Source organism: Pongo pygmaeus, chromosome 1 (assembly GCF_028885625.2).
Source record: "Pongo pygmaeus isolate AG05252 chromosome 1, NHGRI_mPonPyg2-v2.0_pri, whole genome shotgun sequence".
In the NCBI taxonomy this organism is placed as follows: Eukaryota; Metazoa; Chordata; class Mammalia; order Primates; family Hominidae; genus Pongo; species Pongo pygmaeus.
This window is the reverse complement of record NC_072373.2, coordinates 203427773-203448770: the sequence shown is the minus strand read 5'-3', so window position 1 is coordinate 203448770 and position 20998 is coordinate 203427773. Positions and strand designations below refer to the sequence as shown.

The following is a 20998-nucleotide window of genomic DNA, read 5'->3' as shown; positions in this document are numbered from 1 at the left end:
GAGGGGAGAGAAGGAGGACAGCACAGCTTTAGCTATCCATCCGAGGGGTCCTCAACATACTCAATCTCTAATTAAGAAGTATCCAAGGAGAAAAGTGCACCTTTATCAGGCATCAGAAAGGACAAAAGTAACAGAGAAAACAGTGCAATCTGAACAATTCTCAGATCTCTTTTCAGTCATTACTGCCTAACACTTCCACTGTACACCTCTGCCAGGGACACGGACAAATATCAAAATGGACGAATTTGGAGTTTCATCCCCCTTTTCCCTTTGTTTCATTGTTTCTGGAGATTTGACACAGCAGTGAAACTAACCAGAAGCACTAAGAGAGGAAGTGACTCTATGCTAGGTTCCCAGACAACTGGGCAAGGTAACTGCTAACTATATCACGGACAGCAGATTGTACCACTTCATTTCATGATGAGTTAAAGCTAAGGAAAAGGCTGGGCATGGTGGCTCATGCCTGTAATCCCAGCACTTTGGGAGGCCGAGGTGGGTGGATCACGAGGTCAGGAGATCGAGACCATCCTGGCTAACATGGTGAAACCCCGTCTCTACTAAAAATACAAAAAATTAGCTGGGCGCGGTGGTGGGTGCCTGTAGTCCCAGCTACTCGGGAGGCTAAGGCAAGAGAATGGCGTGAACCCGGGAGGCGGAGCTTGCAGTGAGCCAAGATCGCGCCACTGCACTCCAGCCTGGGTGACAGAGTGAGACTCCGTCTCAAAAAAAAAAAAAAAAAAAACCATAAATAAAATAAAGTTAAGGAAAAAACAAGAAAGAAGCTGGTGATTTCTATTTGTTTGGGTATAGGCAAAACAGGAGTAGTTAAGAATATAGGTTCTGGAGTCCAACTGACCAATCACGGCTCTGCCCTTACTGGCTGTGACCTTTGGGTCATTTCATTGACCCCTCTGTGCCTCACAGTTTACTCATTGTAACATGGGGATAGTAACAGTACCTACCTCAAAAGAGGACTCCTATGAGAATTAAGCAACATATACATACAGTGTTAATTATTTCTATTATCTAGACATTCTTGTTTGAAGTTATTTTAGTGATCTTGACCTAGGATTTTTACTCTTTTTTTTTTTTTTTGGTCTCGCTCTGTCACTCAGGCTAGAGTGCAGTGGCATGATCATGGCTCACTGTAGCCTTAACCTCCCAGGCTCAAGCGATCCTCCCACCTCAGTCTCCTGAGTAGATGGGACCACAGGCGTTTGCCACCATGCTTGGCTAATTTTTTTGATTTTTAGTAGGGATGAGGTCTTGCTATGTTACCCAGACTGGTCTTGAACTTTTGGCCTCAAGAGATCCTCCCACCTTGGCCTCCCAAAGAGCTGGGATTACAGGCGTGAGCCACTGCTCCTGGTCCATTCTTTTGTTCTCAAGTGTATAACTACCAATAGTGGATGGAGTAGGTACTATCATTTACCTGAATTCTGCTGGTGGAGGAGGCAAGTTGTCCTCGGAGAAGGAAGGAGAAGGTGAAGAAGCAGAGTCTGACTGTGGTGGTGGCGGATAGCTACTTGCATCCACGTTTTCAACACAGCCAATGCTGCCATTCTGGTACACCAAAGTGGGTGGATACCTGACAATGAACCGAATGCCAAAAACTGTCATTTAAAGAGCCTGAGTGGGTTTTTTCTTCTTAAAAGGTACTACAAAAATGCATTTGATACAAAAGCTATTAGGGAGAAGTAAAATAGGTATATTTCCCACATATTTTCTGTTACACTGAAATTTTATTTTAAGACTAAATATTCTATTGTCAAATATATCCCAGATATTTATGCTGAATTGTTTGTAGTAACAGGATTCAACCCAGATTATCAAAACCATGCTGTTCCTTGCCCAGTGTTGGTCTTGTCAAACCCAGCAGTTCTTTTAAATTCTCTCCCCAGTGTCAGATGCAGATATACCTGAATCCCAAAGTCTGTACTGTGGCAAAGGGTGAAGCCAAGTCTCAGAGGCTAGTGAGCTGCAAACACGTGACTGGCACACAGCCTGATTTTGAGGTCAGCAAGCCTCTGGAGAGCTCGAAGGCCAAGGAGGCACTGGATTGCAAAATCAAGCTGAGGATGAATGCAGGGTGCTATGTGGTAGTAAATGTGGTCTTTCTGCGAGGTCTCTTATCAAACAAAATGAGCTGACGATTAAAGTAGGGTGCTAGGGCTTGCCTCATGAAAACCTGTCCCTCAGTGCACTGGGCCTTGGGTGAATTTGTTCTGGGTGAACAACAACAAAACTTCAAACAAGCACAAATACACCAAGCATCAGCTAGCAAAATCCGGCCTGCTCTGCTCCACCTCCCCCTCTTTCCACCATTGTTGGGGTCTAAAGAACTCATCTAAAACAGACCCCAGGGAGAACAGAGTTGGAGAAAACTAACTGAATCAAAAGATGCTCTGATGTGGAAAATCCCCAAGGCCTGGAGCCCTGGAGCCTTGGCACGTCTCTTTATAGGTTCACCAACAGGCATGTCCAGATAGACTAACCATGAAGCCCCAACTCCAAACTGCCTGGACAACAGGAAAATGGAAGGCAAATCCTCATCTTCCTACTCACAAAAAGAAGACACACACGGGTAGCTGGCATTCTGAACACATAAGCTTCTGGCCTTAGAGTCATTGAACCTATGACAAGTGCCTGTCTGAACAGGATTGGTCCATGGAACAAAATGTCCCCCTTTACTGGGAGGTGAAGGTAATGAAGGTACCCTCAGGGCTGATTTCCCAGTAGAGAAAAAGGTTCATTTTTTCCTTTCACCATCTTCATCACTCTTTAAAGCAGATCTCTTAATCCACGAAGAACAAGTGTCAGAAGTGTCAAGATTTTTAAAAGTCAAGATTTTCATGGTAGAGGTATTTCTAAAAGCAAGAACAACTCAACTCTTTGCTTTTATCATTCCTAGACACCCAGCACGGGCTGGCATGGTTCTCTGACAGCCATGATGCAATGTATTCAGAGAAAAAACCAGGGCGACATTCATGCCAAGCAGTCATGGTGACTTGGCTTTGAATGTCAACCAGGTCAGACACCAGGATAAGCATCAAACCAAGCTTTAAAACCATCTTTTTCCCCCTTTAAACCTCCAGTGTGATTTGGTATTGGGAAATGGGGTCAGACTGACACCTCTTATTTCTCCACAGAGATATATAGCCTCAATACTGGCCGAGCAACCTTTCCCACACTGTCTATGAGGTCTGCATTCAGTCCCTTGGCTAGCTTCTCTCCCAAGACTGACAAAGGCTGACTGAAAAGTTGCTTTGGTGATGTGAACAGCTTTCTTGCCTAGGCCTCCCCAGCCCTGAGAGTGAAATGCCCAGTTCTTAGGCATGACCTTCAAATCAATGCTCTGGAGGCAAAGGATTCCCAAGACCACTTTTCTTCCCTTTCCAGTCTTTCCTCTGGGGCCCTTAGATGTGTATCTCGCAGAGTAAGGGCACTAGGAGCCATGGGCTTTCTTTTCCAGACCACTCCAATCACCTCATTTAAATTGCTGAATCTCTTGATTTATTTAGCAAATTTTCATCACCAGATGGATGCACTTTAAAGTAGCTGATTAACAGTGGTATTGATCTAAGCCACGGAGACAGACTTCAGGGGGTGTGAAAGGTGTCACACCAGAGCTGTCAGACTGTTGTCCCCAGCCCCTTCAAAGAATGCTACCAACAGTACAAAGGCATTACCTACCCAGAAGTCCCCAGCTTTTCTTTGGACTCCACAAATTCTTGCCCCATCTTCATTTTCTCCCACTCTTCCTTACGTGTCTTGATTTTACGTGGGTTTACATTCCCTCGATTTGGATTATCTTTCTTTTCTTTCTATAATGAAAAGGAACAGGAAGGTCTTTGTAGAACATTTTCCAAGTTCTTCATTAAAATTCTACCCATCTTCATGGATGCGTATATAAGAGATGATTTGCCTAGACAACATACAATAACTACAGAACTTACAGAATTACTGGGTTTGAAGTGACCCAGAAGCCATATAATCCAAACCATCCCTGGGTGAAACATTTACTCAATCCCACACTCAAATGCCTCCAGCAACGGGAACCCCACTTCCTCTTTGGATAACTCATTCACATTTTTGAAAAGCTCTAATTGCTAGATGTTAGTAAACAGCTATTTATTATTGCTCGGCCCCAAAGGTCAGTCAAGAGAGATGAGATGTAATGAGACCTGCGGTTATCTGGGGCACATATAAGGAAATAGTTTAAACAAAACAAAACAAAACAAAAATCAATGAAGAATTTTTCCGCCTGTGCAGCTGCTCTTGCCCCTGGCACTCTCTTGGGCCTCCTGGCAGCCATGCTAATGGGACTGAGGTTGCAATTGGTAGGTCACATACATACCAGGAAGAGTCTATGGGGAGGGAGAATCTTCAAAACCTACATATATCCCCCCACCCTAGCCCCGCCCAGCCAGTAGCAAAGGCATTAAACTGCTCCTGTTGCAAATCAAACACTGCAGAACCTTGTGCTGATCTCTGAGAAATGAGCTGCAAAACTGGCGGAGAAGGGACTAGCCTAGCTTGAGTGTCCAGCAGAGTCAGGTGCAAATTGCAAGAGAAATAAATGGTGAATAGAAAAGCCAATTTCTAAAACTCAGCCTGAATATACTCAATTGCTAATAGCACTGGGGGGAACAAACACATTTTTGGTATCATTTATACTTTCATCTTGGTTGTGCTTGGTGTGGACACATTTTTTAAGAGTTTCACCTGGCATCCAAGCAAGCAGCCACTCGAAATGATTACTTCACATACACTGGCTCCCTTTTTATCCCCCTCCACAATCGTGCCTACTGATGTGGAGAACAGAGGCCCCTTTCCCCTCACCCTATGCTTTCTCTTCTCTTTCATGATATCCTTGGTGTCCTGCAGCATCTTCTCCTTCCAAAGATCAAAGAAGTATGAAGGGTCTGTGTAGAATTTGAGTGCCTCTTTTCCATCGTCCCTGGGATAGAAATGAAGACAAGTAGCTGTCAGTAGACAGATGAGCTCCCAACCAAATCCAATATTCCAAACACCTACCAGTTAGCAGTTTTTACACCAAGGAATCAAGAAGTCATTTCAATCGATTGCATACCTCCTCTCCCATACCAGCATTTCAGTGCCCCCGAATGGCACCTCTCTACTTATCAGACTTTTTAAGAACCTTAGCCTTACTTTCAATTCCTGGTAGATGAATCTGCATTGCCAGGGCAAGTACAGGTGATAGCAGCAGGGATCCTGATTACTTCTAATGATCTGCATGGCCACAGAGATCTCCCTGAGGATATTCGGATATCCTGGTACATCAGAGGGGATTTCTACCACTGGTTCCTCTTTTCCCACCAGTTCCCCAAGGACTCTCTAGGAAGCATCAGTAGCTTCCCACCCACCGGAAACCTGTGTACACATGTGGGGGTTCATGTGTATGCATATGTACACATATATACATGAAAAGTATGTGTTTACAGCTGTTATCTCTCTGCACACACAGAAAATCAACCACAGCACTCCACCTTCTTGCTCCCTTCTAGGACAGCTCAGCATCCACATACACCCCAACCACAAGAGGGCTCCAGTGAGAAAAGATGGCCAGCTGTTGTAAGACCACAAGGTTTAATCACCAGCTTCTAATTAATGGCTGTGCCAGTAGGACAGAGTAAACTACTGAGTGTCCATATAAGGGCTATCTGCCAGATTCAATGGTCCTAGTTGGAATCTTGCATTTTGGCATGGATAAGGTCCTCTCACTATCCAGAAAGGATGTGCTTAGGAGTGAACATTTATCAACATTATTCTGAACTAAAAATAACTGGATAGGCAATTCTATTCCTTACCCTCCAATCCTATCACAACACAGAAAGCACTTCCAAATCAAACATTAATAATTTCTATATTAAATCTTCTCCTGAGTTAGATACACCACCACTCATTTCTGTTAGGCCAAGTTCAGATAACTGAGAGGCCACGCTAATTCTGATACTGTATGCTAAAAAGAAAAATACCATTAACTGAAGAATAAAATTCTCCTAATACCATTTGTTTACCCAATCCCACCACAAAAACCCTATGTTATACTCCCTACAATCTTATCAGTTGTATGACACCTTTCTGCCCCACAACCCCTCTGTCCAAACCCAACTAGACTCAATAACGGAGGCTGCAGAGTCAAACCTCTGTCCTGCTATTCTGGTCCCTTTGAAAGCCAAGGGGCAAACATAATTTTACAAGTAAAATGAAGGACAGATGCCATGTACTTTATATCTGTGTAAGAAGGCTCCCTGAATCCGACTGGTGTCCTTGAATTTCACATGGGTACACACACACACAATCTACCTTGCAGTGTACACGTCTGATAGAAGACATCTGCCTCCAGCTATCTGTAATTACTTTTTACCTGCTCCGAAGATATGTATGGGTGTAAGCAAGATAAATATTCGCCTTCTGCCCCTCTTCAGTGGTTTTTTGCAGGATGACAAAACTACCAAACCACTAGAGGAGAAGGGCTTTAAGTTGTCTATGAGGCTACCTTCTTTTTCAAGTCCAGGCACAGCATAGTAGGTCCTTTCAGAAGGAAATGTCCAAAGGATGTTCAAAACAAAGTGAACGATGCTCATTTGGAAGAATGCGAATTACTCCTTAAGCTTTGGAAAGACCCCTCTGGGCCCAGAGCAGCCAGTCCAAGAGGCTGGCCCCACTAACACACCCAAACATCTGCTAATCTAGTGGTTTCCAAGTAAGTGGGAGCCTTGCTAGAATGTTGCCCCTGGGATCCATGCTGTAGGACCGCCTTGTAACAAAGTCCTTTTGGTTCTATAATAACTAAATTCCTTGGATGGAATCCAAGATGGACCTGGCTTATATGAAATTAAACTCTGTAGCATGCAATGGTTTCGGTAAACTTTCAATATGTATTATATTCACTATGAATTTCAGAAACCAAACAATAATAAGTGACAAGTGTTTATGGGGTAAATTTTAGTTTCTGCTGCCACAGAAACTACCACAACTTTGGGGTAGGCAGTAAGCTTTTAGATACAATCCTCTGATGGAAACAACCGCTTCAGATAAAAAAACAATCCAGTGTTATTAAACCATAGGTTGAAAAAGGGAGGAGCTAGCCAGCCATTACCTGTAAGGGGTAAGATTGTTGAGAGGGGGAGGAGTATCACAGGTATTGTATGTTTCTAAGACAGGCACTGGGAGAGAGTTTCTGTCAAAAAGCTTCTGGTCTTGAATGGTGGAGCTTCTGAAGGCTTTTCGGGTGTTGATTCCTTGCAGTGACACTGAAGAGAAGATGGAAGGCGTTAGAAAATGGACGACAGGCTATCTGAGCAAACACTGAGTCACACCAGTCGGAGAGGCCTCAGCTGCTGCACTTCTTGGCTGCGGCTGTCTGCAGCCAGGCTTTTTTTCCCTCCCCCTCTGGGGAAGCCCCACAAGGCTGTCAGCAGCCCAGTCGTTTCATGACTGAACAAAATGAGGCAACACAAAGGTTTACTATGTGGCCAGATCTAGCAGGCCTCTCCTTAGGAGGAATGAATCTTCCAAGTACTTTTATGGTAGCAAAATACGATTGAGGGAGGGGAAATTTGAGAAAGAAGGAATTGGGGGAATGGGAGAAAGGAGTGCATGGGGGTGTGGTGGAGCTAAAAAGGTTCTTTCCAGCACTCAGGCTTGTGTCATTTCAAAGCAGAACTCTATAGGTCTCTGTGATTTCTCTCACTTTTTTTTTTTTAAATAAATCAGGGAAAAAAAATTCTACAAAACTGCTCAGCAGAGCCTGCAAATGCTGAGCTCAGCTTTCTTACCTTCTTCTTCCTTGGGATCCAGCTGAGTGACTTTAACTTGTAGTCGGTCGACCCTCTCAGCAAGGGAGCTTACCCGAGAGGCAAAGGTATTTGCCTGAGTAAAGAGCTCTCCAAAAATGTCCTCTGCATATTTACCTGGAAAGAGCAAAGAAACCAAGTCACCAGTGCATAGAAGTCACGTAAATGGTCACAAAAACTGGCTACTAAAGATCGTGTTCCCTAACCCCCAAACACATACATATACACACACATACCCTAAGACGGTTTGGGCTATATGCAGATGACTGCTCTTAGAGACAGAGACATACTCTTCATAGTTTAGGAAGTCTGCATATGTTCTATAACTAATAGGGTCTTCTTGACAGACGTGAACAGTCATGAGACTCAAAACAGGCTGAATAAAACTGAAAGGTGTAATGCAAAAAATTAAGCCTGGAAGAAAAGATAATATTTCTACACATTTCCAGCCTGGGCAACATGGGGAAACCCCGTCTCTACTAAAAATACAAAAATTAGACAGGCGTGCTGGCAGGCACCTATAATCCCAGCTACTGGGGAGGCTGAGGCAGGAGAATCGCTTAACCTCGGGAGGCGGAGGTTGCAGTGAGCCGAGACCGAGCCACTGCACCCCATCCTGGGCGACGGAGCAAGACTCCAAATAAAATAAAATAAACACTACACATTTGCCTATAGCTCTTAGCCTCTTGCTGTTCTGTAAAAGTACCTTATAAAACGGTTCTGAAAAACAGATTGGGAGTTCAGAGGACGTTCTACGTATCTAAAATTAACATGAAAAATAGGAAATTAGTTCCTCAATGGGGCCTTGAAAATACAGTGAACAACTATGATCACTTGTGTTATCTTTGAGGGGCCCTGAGCTTATCAACAAGCCATAGCAGAAATATACAACTTCTTTTAAGAGGTGGGAAGGTTACTTTTATGTTTTATAACTTATAATTTTTTTTTCTTTTTTTGGAGACAGAGTCTCCCTCTGTCACCCAGGCTGCAGTACAGTGGCGTGATCTCGGCTCACTGCAACCTCCATCTCCTGGGCTCAAGCGATTCTCATGTATTAGCCTCCCGAGTAACTGGGATTACAGATGCGCACCACCATGCCAAGCTAATCTTTGTATTTTTGGTAGAGATGGAGATTTGCCAGGTTGCCCAGGCTGGTCTCAAACTCCTGGCCTCAAGTGATCCACACACCTTGGCCTCCCAAAGTGCTGGGATTACAGGTGTTCTAGACACCATGCCCGGCTTGTAACCTATAACTTTCAAAGTCTGCTCTAGGTTACAATCCTTCAAATCTACATCTCAGGAACCAAGTGAGAAGCTGAAACTTTCAAGCCCTCTCTGAAAAACAACATACCAGTGGTCTCTTTCCACAATGTCTTGTTTTTTAGAAAAAGAAAAGTTCCGTACTTTCAACCCTGGAATGCAAGGAGAATTTGCAGCAAAAGAAACATAACAGCAATTTGACACTACCTCTATATTGTCATTCCAAGCCACAGGCACATTCTTACTAGGAATGAAAAGTGGTGCATACGAATAAATATACCATCTGAGCTTTTTTTTTTTTTGAGACAGAGTCTTGCTCTATCCCCCAGGTGGAGTGCGGTGGCATGCAATCTCAGCTCACTGCAGCCTCTGCCTCCCAGGTTCAAGTGATTCTCCTGCCTCAGCCTCCCGAGTAGCTGGGATTACAGGTGCCTGCCACAACGCCCGGCTCATTTTTTGTATTTTTAGTAGAGACGGGGTTTCATCATGTTGGCCAGGCTGGTCTTGAACTCCTGACCTCAGGTGATCTGCCCACCTCAGCCTCCCAAAGTACTGGGATTACACGCATGAGCCACTGCACCCGGGCCTACCATCTGAGCTTCTTGCAAGGTGAAGGCAGGCATAAGAGACTGTGCCCAATCAAACGATTATTTTTTTTTGAGAACTATTTGAAGTAGGCTCTAATTTTTAGCTTCAAAACTACATTTATGCTTAGTCCATATTTGAGGGGGAAAAAAATAGCCTGAAAGGCCAAAACCGCACCTTCAGGGTGAACTACAGCTCACCTTCCCAGTACAGCCTCAAGAGTGGGGATAAGACCAATCAACTGCATATTTTGAATTGCTGGTAAATTTAAGTCAATAAGAACTTCTAATCAAGGAAGAAGCAAGTCCTTGCATATTGATCGTTTGTGACCTAAACAACTATGGGAAGCTCCTGAGCTCAAAGAACTCAAATCGGCTGATAAGCATTTCTACTCTGCAGGTTGAGGATTTTATTTGATCCCTGTTCATAATATGGCTAAGTTCCTATGAAAACCATACTGTATCATGCTTGTCTAGGTAATGGAAAATTGTATTTGGAAGGCTGAAACAGAGAAATATGCAACATTATGTGTGGAAAATAAACCAAGCTCAAAAATATCTGTTGAAAATAAAAGAAGGCTAGGCGTGGTGGCTCACGCCTGTAATCCCATCACTTTGGGAGATCAAGGTGGGCAGATCACTTGAGGCCAGAAGTTCGAGACCAGCATGGGCAATACAGCAAAACCCTGCCTCTAATAAAATTACAAAAAAATTAGGGCAGGCGTGGTGGCTCATGACTGTAATCCCAGCACTTTGGGAGGCCGAGGTAGGCGGTTCACCTAAGGTCAGGAGTTTGAGACCAGCCTGGCCAACATGGTGAAACCCCATCTCTACCAATAATACAAAAATGAGCTGGGCATGGTGGCAGGCGCCTATAATCCCAGCTACTCAGGAGGCTGAGGCAGAAGAATCGCTTGAACCTGGGAGGCAGAGGTTGCAGTGAGCCAAGATCGCGCCATTGCACCCTAGCCTAGGTGAGACAGCAAGACTCCATCTCAAAAAAAAAAAATTAGCTGGGCGTGGTGGCGCACACCTGTAATCCCAGCTACTCAGGAGGTTGAGGCAAGAGAATCACTTGAACTTGGGAGGCAGAGGTTGCAGTTAGCCCAGATCATGCCACTGTACTCCAGCCTATCTCAAAAATAATAATAATAAATAAAATGAAATAAAAGAAAAGAAAAAAGAAAAATATCTATTAACCATCCAGCTATTCTGGAGGGGGAAAAAAAACCAATCAACTTACACAAAGAGTCACCAAGAGTACCTAGGATTTCCTGCTCCTTAAGTGAAGGGGGTAGTGATAGTAGAAGTAGAGGCTCAGTGTGGCACAGTGGTTTTCAAGATAAAATCTTACACAGAACCTCAACATATAAAACTGGTAACAATAAGATCTCTATTTTAAGAGGAAGTGAGGTGGTGTGAAGGCTTCCCCACTGTCTCATCACCTCAGGCCTGAGGCAGACTGAGAACTATACTGAGACATGGAAGGAGCAGTTGACTTCAAATCAGAAAATCTGGGCTGGGCGCAGTGGCTCACGCCTGTAATCCCAGCACTTTGGGAGGCTGAGGTAGGCGGATCACGAGGTCAGGAGATCAAGACCATCCTGGCTAACACGGTGAAACCCCGTCTCTACTAAAAATACAAAAAATTAGCCGGGCATGTTGGTGGGCGCCTGTAGTCCCTGCTACTCGGGAGGCTGAGGAAGGAGAACTGCATGAACCCAGGAGGCGGAGCTTGCAGTGAGCCGAGATCGTGCCACTGCACTCCAGACTGGGTGACAGAGCGAGACTCCGTCTCGAAAAAAAAAAAAAGAAAATTTGAATCAAAGTCTCAGCTCTTTCTATTTATACTCGTGTACTCATCAGCAAGTCACAATCTCCCAGCCTTAGTTTCCTCATCTGTAAAGTGGGGATAATATCTACCCCATCAAGTTACCATAAGAATTAAGTGAGCTAAAAATGTGAGTTGTCACAATGAGATTCTTCCTTATACTCCTCAACCACATTACATGACTTAAGAGTGTAAATACCTCACCCCGTCTGGGTGGAAGTGAGGAGCACCTCTGCCCGGCCGCCCCGTCTGGGAAGTGAGGAGCGCCTCTGCCTGGCCGCCACCCCGTCTGGGAGGAAGTGAGGAGCGCCTCTGCCTGGCTGCCCCATCTGGGAAGTGAGGAGCGCCTCTGCCCAGCCGCCACACCGTCTGGGAAGTGAGGAGCGCCTCTGCCCGGCCGCCCAGTCTGGGAAGTGAGGAGCGCCTCTGCCCGGCCGCCCTGTCTGGGAGGTGAGGAGCGCTTCTGCCTGGCCGCCACCCCGTCTGGGAGGAAGTGAGGAGCGTCTCTGCCCGGCCGCCCCGTCTGGGAAGTGAGGAGCGCCTCTGCCCGGGCGGCCCCGTCTGGGAAGCGAGGAGCGCCTCTGCCCGGGCGGCTCCGTCGGGGAAGTGAGGAGCGCCTCTGCCTGGCCGCCCCGTCTGGGAGGAGAGGAGCGCCTCTGCCCGGCTGCCCTGTCTGGGAGGTGTACCCAACAGCTCCAAAGAGACAGCGACCATCGGGAGCGGGCCATGAGGATGATGGCGGTTTTGTTGAAGAGAAGGGGAGGAAGTGTGGGGAAAGGAAGGAGAGATCAGATTGTTGCTGTGTCTGTGTAGAAAGGGGTGGGCATAGGAGACTCCATTTTGTTCTGACTAGGAGAAGTTCTTCTGCCTTGGGATGCTGTTGATCTCCGGCCTTTCCCCCAGCCCCGTGCTCTCTGAAACATGTGCTGTGTCAACTCAGGGTTAAATGGATTAAGGGCGGTGCAAGATGTGCTTTGTTAAACAGGTGCTTGAAGGCAGCATGCTCTTTAAGAGTCATCACCACTCCCTAATCTCAAGTACCCAGGGGCACAAACACTGCAGAAGGCCGCAGGGTCCTCTGCCTAGGAAAACCAGAGACCTTTGTTCATGTGTTTATCTCCTGACCTTCTCTCCACTATCATCCTATGACCCTCCCATATCCCCCTCTCCGAGAAACACCCAAGAATCATCAATAAATACTTCATAAAAAAAAAAAAAAAAAGAGTGTAAATACCTAAGGCCAGACACGGTGGCTCATGCCTATAATCCCAACGCTTTGGGAGGCCAAGGCAGGTGGATCACTGAAGGCCAGGAGTTTGAGACCAGCCTGGCCAACATGGTGAAACCCTGTCTCTACTAAAAATATAAAATTTAGCCAGGCATGGTGGCACACCATCTTGTAATCCCAGCTACTCAGGAGGCTGATACATAAGAATCACTTGAGCCCAAGAGGCAACGGTTGCAGTGAGCCGAGATCATACCACTTCACTTCAGCCTGGGCAACGGAGTGAGACTCCGTCTCAAAAAAAAAAAAAAAAAAAAAAAAAGTGTTAATTCTAAATACCCTAAGTTTTTGATTTTCAAATTTTTTTATTTTTTATTTTTTAGACAGAGACTTGCTCTGTTGCCCAGGCTGGAGTGCAATGGCACAATCTCAGCTCACTGCAACCTCTGCCTCCTGGATTCAAGAGATTCTCTTGCCTCAGCCTCCCAAGTAGAAGTACAGGCGCACGCCCAGCTAATTTTTGTATTTTTAACAGAGAAGGGGTTTCACCATGTTGGCCAGGCTGGTCTCGAACTCCCAACCTCAAGTGATCCGCCTTGGCCTCCTCAAGTGCTGGGATTACAGGCGTGAGCCACTGTGCCCAGCCTAAATACCCTAAGTTTTAAGCTTAGAGGAAAATTTTAAATATAATTCCAATCAGTAATTTGACAGTATCTATTCTTCAAGTGCTAAAAATTACTCCAACTTCCGAAAACAGAAGTGTGATACTGAACTAGGGAAAACCAAAGTGTCTTGTTCAGAGTTAAATTTCACTCATTCAGATTACCAAGACAGACCCAATATCCATCATTATCCAACATTCATAACAGATACCACATTTTGCAAAAGATTCTAGGAAGCAGTCTTCAATTTTGTTTTTTTCTTAGCAGAACGCTTCAAATGAAATGTTACGTGGAAGTAGAACAGGTAAAACTGATTTTTAAAAATGTGAAGCTGCTCTTATTGAAGTCTGAGTGGGAGTCTTGGAGCTCCCCAATGGCATGCCCCACCCCCTCACCCACACTGCAGTCAGTTAGAAACCCAATATCTAGCTTGATTTTCTAATGACCCAAGTGGGGGTTCCATTCTCCTGAGTGGCCACAATACTGATACAAAGTGCTGGCTGGCTGTGCCTATATTTCCTAAGATACAGCAACCGAATATGTGAAATGCCAATCTCACTGTTCTGAGAAAAAATAAGAATTCTGGATGTGCTGTCACAGAGCAATCTATGGCTGTGGAATTTTTAGTTTTATGCTTTATCCATTCCATAATCAGACTTTCACTACTAAATTGAGAAGTTCCACCCAGGTACAATGCACATGAGGCCAAGGTCATGAGCCTGAAGCACATATGAACCCCTCCCTGCACTCCTCTCAGCTAGACGAAATCCCAGTCATCTTTCAAGGTCCCATTCAAATGTAACCTCTTCTGTGAAGTCTTCCTTGACCCCACCTATCCCTACCTGTGCCCCCACTACCCACAGAAAGTATTCTTTCCATTCCTACATTCTTTGTGCATCAATAGCATGGAATAGTGGGAACTATATAGGCGTGAATTATTTGACATTTACTGAGTTTCTACTGGGTGACAGGTACTATACAAGGTAGACACTGGGGTTCAAGGACAAACAACAACACATGATTTCTACCTTCAACAATTTTTTTTTTTTTTTTTTTTTTGGTTGCCCAGGCTGGAGTGCAGCAGTGCTATCTCAGCTTACTGCAGCCTTTACCTTCTGGGCTCAAGCGATCCTCCTACCCCAGCCTTCCACCTCAGCCTTCCAAATAGCTGGAAGTACAGGCACACGCCACCACACCCAGCTAATTTCATTTATATTTTGTAGAGACAGGGTCTCACTATGTTGCTCAAGCTGTCTCAAATTCCAGGGCCCAAGCAATCCTCCCGCCTCAACCTCCCAGAGTGCTAGGATGACAATTGTGCCCAGTCAAGAATTTTTAATTGAGACATAGGTGATTTGTGATACAATGTGATAGGATAATATAGGCATGTAATGGGAGCTCAGAGGAACACTCTTAGCCCAACCTGAAAGAGAAGATTCCTGAGCTGGGCCTTGAAGGATCAGCTACAGGCAGCCAGACAGACAAAGATGGCAAGGGCTGTTCAGCCAGTGGGGATAGCAAGAGCACTGTATGGAAATATGAGAGAGCATGGTCTGTCTCAGCAGAACTACTAGTAGCTGATAATTCATTCTTTTTTCCTTCCCTTTTTCCTTTTTCATTTTATTTATTTATTTGAGACAAGGTCTCGCCCTGTTGGCCAGTGCTGGAGTGGCATGATCATGGCTCACTGCAGCCTTGAACTCCCAGGCTCAAGCGATCCTCCAACCTTATCCTCCAACCAGCTGGGACTACAGGTGTACACCACCACACCTGGATAATTTTTTAATTTTTGTAGTGATACGGTCTCAGTATGTTGCCAGGACTGGTCTCGAACTCCTGAGCATAAGCAATACTTATGTCTCAGCCTCCTAGATTACTGGGATTACAGGTGTGAGCCACTATGCCAGGCCCCCTTTTTCCATTTTAAAAGACTGTAAAATGAAGGCTGGGCGTGGTGGATCACACCTGTAATCCCAACACTTTGGGAGGCCAAGGCGGTTGGATCACCTGAGGTCAGGAGTTTGTGACCAGCCTGGCCAACAAGGTGAAACCTTGTCTCTACTAAAAATACAAAAAATTGGCCAGGCACAGTGGCTCACGCCAGTAATCCCAGCACTTTGGGAGGCCGAGGTGGGCGGATCACAAGGTCAGGAGATTGAGACCATCCTGGCTAACATGGTGAAACCCTGTCTCTACTAAAAATACAAAAAAATTAGCCAGGCATGGTGGCGGGCGCCTGTAGTCCCAGCTACTCGGGAGGCTGAGGCAGGAGAATGGCGTGAACCTGGGAGGCAGAGCTTGCAGTGAGCCGAGGTGGCGCCACTGCACTCCAGCCTGGGCAACAGAGTGAGACTCCATCTCAAGAAAAAAAAAAAAATTTGCTGGGTGTGGTGGCACACGCCTGTAGTCCCAGCTACTCGGGAGGCTGAGGCAGGAGAATCACTTGAACCCAGAGGCGAAGTCTGCAGGGAGGGACCCGAGATCTCGCCATTGCACTCCAGCCTAGGCAACAAGAGCAAAACTGTCTCAAAAACACAAAAATTAAAAAAAAATTGTAAAATGGAAGACAGATTGTAGAAAATGAGGCTAGAAAGGAAGGCAGGTCTTGGAGGGTCCTGAATGCTAGGCCAAGGAACTTAAATAATTCCACAGTGAGGAAGAGGGGAGAGAAATAGTTGCGATGTGTACTCTGACTATAAAAACACTTGTTACATTATAAAAGTTAACACAGAACTTTCAAAGTTTCAGAAATTCAGAATCATAAAAGTAAAAAGTGAGATTTGATTTTTAGGCAGATCACTCTGGCAGGGATATAGAACAGATTTAAGGGGGTTGGATCAGAGAAAGAAGGTAGAGGGAGGCTTGGGTAATAGTTTAGGTGAAAGTCAATGAAGTCTAAACCAGGGCAATATTGGCAGACAGCGAGTAAGGGACAGAGCTGAGAAATCTGTAGGAAGTCTGAGTTTAAACAGTGACTTTGCCTCTTACTGGCTGTATATCTTTAGGCAAGTTAACTTAATTTTTTTTTTTTTTTTTTTGAGATGAAGTCTTGCTCTGTCGCCTAGGCTGAAGTGCAGTGGCACAATCTCAGCTTACAACAACCTCCGCCTCCCGGGTTCAAGCGATTCTCATGCTGTAGCATCCCGAGTAGCTGGGATTACAGGTGTGTGCCACCATACCCGACTAATTTTTGTATTTTTTGTAGAGATCAGGTTTCACCATGTTGGCCAGGCTGGTCTTGAACTCCTGACCTCAAGTGATCCACACCCTTCAGCCTCCCAAAGTGCTGGGATTACAGGCATGAGCCACTGTGCCTGGCCAAGTTACCTTATTTTTCTGAGCTTTATTTTCTTTATCTGAAAAATGGGAATACCACCACCTAATCTCATAGGATTACTGAGAAGATTAAATGAGATAATCTATGTCAAGATCTTATCCAAACCTGGCATAAAGTAGGCAATCAACAAATGTGGGTTCCCTTCTCACTCTCTCCCCATTCTCTCCTCTTAGGAATTATTTATTTCTGCCTCCCCTTGTAGATTATGAGCTCCTGGAGGGCAGAGACAATTTCTTATTATTGCCTCTTATTCTTATTTTTATTATTATTGAGTATCCCCTCAGCAGCTGGTACATAAAATATGTTCAACACATGTTTATTGGATGAATAAAGGATCAGTTAGCCCCCACAATGTAAGAAAATCTTGCTTCCTCGGGCATAAGGTGACTTTGGCCCTCAGATCAGCTTCCCCAAGATAGGAGTGGTCTGATCACAAGTGGGAGTGTGAGCAATGGCATCCATCAACACCACCCTGGAAAAATAGCTGAGAGAGAGCCTAACTTCAGTAAGTAGAAATAAGAAGCATCATTAGCTAGATGTTCTTTGTCCTATGAAGAAGGAACCAGTGTGTGACTGATTGACTTCCACCCATTTGGCCTTCTCAGAGAGAGAGAGGGAGAGAGAGGCAGAAATTATGCCTTTAAAAAGCAGTGAGGTCTCTGCAGCCTTGATGTGCTTCCTTGTCAGCTGCACTGCTGTTGCGCTACTGTCAGTGTTCCTTTGTATAAGACAGGCACTGGCAGGGTTTCATTTCTTCATGATGCCCCATCTAGGTTTCTCTAAGCCCTGGATCAACTGAGATGATCCCTGAGGTAGGTGAAGGCTTAGGAATCTCAGACTCCATACATCATCTGGTCATAGAGTTCTGTCTCCTCAGCCTCCTATTTTAAAGGCTGGGCCTATTGCTATACAGGGGAATGCAGGCTTTCTTGATATTCCACTGCCTTCACTAAGGGCAGTGATGCGACAGGAGGGGCGAGTATCTGAAATAATTCACACCAAGATGCCTTTGCTAAGGAAGATCACTAAAATGGCATTTTGACGGAGGTTCTTATGGGAGCTGGAGTGGCACTAGATAAATGCAGAGCCAATCCAAGCATCTGCCCTTCCCATATCTCAGCTTCAAGCAAACAAAGTCAACTTGATTCAGAATGAAATCCAAACCACATGCATGTACCCCACCCAAGGCAGTCTCATTCATTCTTGCCAATTAAAAAAATATATATAGTTGAGCTGGCTTTCCTTCAGCTCCAAAACAGTCTGGGCTAACCCCCATCTTCCTCCTAAGGAAGAATGGCTCCAGCTACTATTTGTGTCACTGTATGTTCACACAGCTTGCAAAACTCCCAATACCCCAGAGACTGCAGAAGTAATTTGTACCCTGAACCTGGACCTGGGGGCTTGCAGCACAATTAAATGTGTACCAGGGTGGACAAGTCAGTCAGAATCTCTCCGAAGGCATGTTTGCTTTACTCCTCTTTGGGAAGAAAAGGGGTGGGGGTGTTGGGTAGATAAAGACTATTGGCACATTTGAGGCTTCAACAAAGTCAGGCTACATCGAACAGCTCGTGTAATTACAGGCACATTCCCCGACCCAAGATACTGCTCTGTGAACCTCCCACTTTACACACACAGAATTCTGCTCTGTCATTCCGTCTGCAGTTTTTGCTGCAGCCCTTCCTGCCACCCTTCCCACAGATTTCTGTTGAAGCAGGTGGAGGGGGAGGGAGGAGGGAACCTAGAGGGTGGTGGTAGATAAAGGTTGAAGAGAAGAAGCTACACCAAAAGGGAGCCTCTCTTTGGGGAGGAGAGGGAGGATACATTTTCGCATTACCTAGGGAAGGCAGATGGGGGAGAAATAGGAACGCGGGAGGAGAAGGAAACTAAATAAAGAGCACCAACGACCCCTGAGGGCAAAGCACAGGCTCTCCGAGGCACTCACTCAGGCTGCCCAGCTGTCGGATGACATTTGCCAGGGTGATGTTGGTCACGCATTCCAGCTCGCTTCTAACGCTAGGCAACGTCTGACGGCACAGGTGCCTTGGCTCGATGTTCCTCGTTACTAACGGCATGGTGGACCTGCTTCAGGCAATGTTCTGAATGATGAAAAACAACCTAAAAAAGAAATAACAGGAAAGTATTACTCAACCACAAATTCCAGGCACACTAGGGCTGTGTGAATCTTTTCTTTCTTTTTTTTTTTTGGTCTTACCCTGATCTAAAACAGCTTTAAAAAAAATCTTCATTCCCCCTATCTTTTTTTTTCTTTCATTTTTAAGTCCTCTCTCCCCTGCCCTTTTTAAGGTTTGCTATTAGAAGATCTGCTATGTAAGTTTAGAAATTCTGGACTGGTGACTGCTGCCTGAGGTACATAGGCAAGTGCCAACTACTGCTCCAACCAACAAGAGTCTCCAGAGGCAAGGAGGCATGGTTAGAAAACAGCCCATTCAGCAGACATTGGATGGTATAGATCCTATCCCTGGGGTGTTCATAACCAGGACAGATCAGATTCTAGGCCACCAATTATAAAGATCAAAAAAGAACACTGTCACCTGACAATCTCCACAATGAAATCAAGCTGCCAATAATGATTGATATACATCAGGATATAACTTTTCCAGTCCTTCCTTGGTAAATGGCTGTTAATGTATAGCTAACTACTAGGCCGGGCACGGCAGCTCACGCCTGTAATCCCAGCACTTTGGGAGGCTGAGGCAGGTGGATCACCTAAGGCCAGGAGTTCGAGAGCAGCCTGGCCAAGATGGTGAAACCCTGTCTTTACTAAAAATACAAAAAATTGGCCAGGCATGTCGCGGGTGCCTATAATCCCAGTTACTGAGGAGGCTGAGGCAGGAAAATTGCTTGAACCTGGGAAGCGGAGGTTGCAGTGAGCTGAGATTGCACCATTGCACTCCAGCCTGGGTGACAAGAGCAAGACTCTGTCTCAAAAAAAAAAAAAAAAAAGTATAGCTAACTACTAATGCCAGTAGTTCTTAAGTTTAGTGTGTAAATTGACCGAACGAGAGAATATAAAGTAAAAATTTTACACGTTCAATATGTCAAACACGATGCTGAGTAAACTGTGCTGTAAGATTCCCTGGTGCTTTCTCTTCTACCCAACAGCTCCCTTTCTCGCTCCCATCCGGTTCAACACACCTGGGCCAAAAGACTCTAGAGACAGCAGGAAATGTCTGGAGCAGATCCGGAAACCTTCCAGTTACTGTTTCTTATCCGGTGGGCTGAGCCCCTTTCCCTAGGAAATCCCCCAGCACTTCAGGTTCATGCTGAGCTATTGTTTTAGATTTAGATTACCGAATTCCTAGTTTTACAAGGATGGGAGAGGGTTTTAATTTCCACAAAATGGATATGACTACAGTCAAGGCACAATGGACTGGTCCTCTTTCCACATCTTATAAAACTAAAGAAATCTAAAACAGCCTAATGGTTTTCATGCTAGGGAAAATGACAAATTCATGTCACATGAAAAGGTAAAGCATAAAGTTAACATATCTAAGTCCTCAATTTTTTTTCTTATTTTTTATTCTTTTTTGAGACAGGGTCTCGCTCTGTCACTCAGGCTGGAGTGCAGTGGCACGATCTCAGCTCACTGCAACCTCCACCTACTGGGCTCAAAGCGATCCTCCCACCTCAGCCTCCCGAGTAGTTAGGACTACAGGCATGCACCACCACACCCAGCTAATTTTTGTATTTTTTGTAGAGATGAGGTTTTGCCATGTAGCCCAGACTTGTCTCGAACTCCTGAGCTTAGCCTCCCAGAGTGCTGGGACTATAAGCATGAGCCACCACGCCCAGCCTTTTTGTTTTTTTGAGACGGGGTCTCGCTCTGTCATCCAGTATGGAGTGCAATGGTGCGATCACAGCTCACTACATTCTTGACCGCCTTGCTCAAATGATCCTCCCACCTTAGCTTTCTGAGTAGCTGGGCCAAGTCCCCAATATTATAAACTCCTCTTTATATATTTAAAAAAAAAAAAAAAAGCAAAACAAGGGTTTACTTACATCAAATCTTAAAACACCAGCTCATCACCAAAAAGTTGACTGTGAATACAAAATGCTTAAACCAAACTAAATATTACAGACATATTGTCTGACCAAAAGAGAAAAAAAAAATCTTTCAGGCTCAAAGGGGGAGTAGAACCCTTTGGAACAGACTGCTCCTTGTTATGGACATTCTGATCTGCTACAAGTAAAAATAAAACAGGAAGCCAGCAGCTTGGGGAACAAGATTTCCTGTCACCAACAGCAACAGCCCAAG

At 45.1% G+C, this 20998-nt stretch overlaps 1 protein-coding gene across 2 annotated transcripts in view; it reads right to left on the bottom strand.

Moving 5' to 3' along the window:
• WASF2 (WASP family member 2) overlaps positions 1-20998 on the bottom strand; it is an 86848-nt gene that overhangs the window by 6564 nt on the left and 59286 nt on the right. The window contains exons 1-7 of one of the 2 annotated variants that reach the window (XM_063667236.1): positions 19770-19791; positions 18665-18837; positions 7806-7940; positions 7127-7280; positions 4843-4960; positions 3694-3824; positions 1433-1588 (exon numbers count right to left, since the gene is read on the bottom strand). In XM_063667236.1, the coding sequence (XP_063523306.1) occupies positions 1433-1588; positions 3694-3824; positions 4843-4960; positions 7127-7280; positions 7806-7940; positions 18665-18794 (824 nt within the window). In that variant the 5' untranslated portion in view covers positions 18795-18837; positions 19770-19791. Of the gene's footprint in view, positions 1-1432; positions 1589-3693; positions 3825-4842; positions 4961-7126; positions 7281-7805; positions 7941-18664; positions 18838-19769; positions 19792-20998 lie in introns of those variants that run through there. The other variant, XM_054498712.1, reaches the window with a different exon arrangement.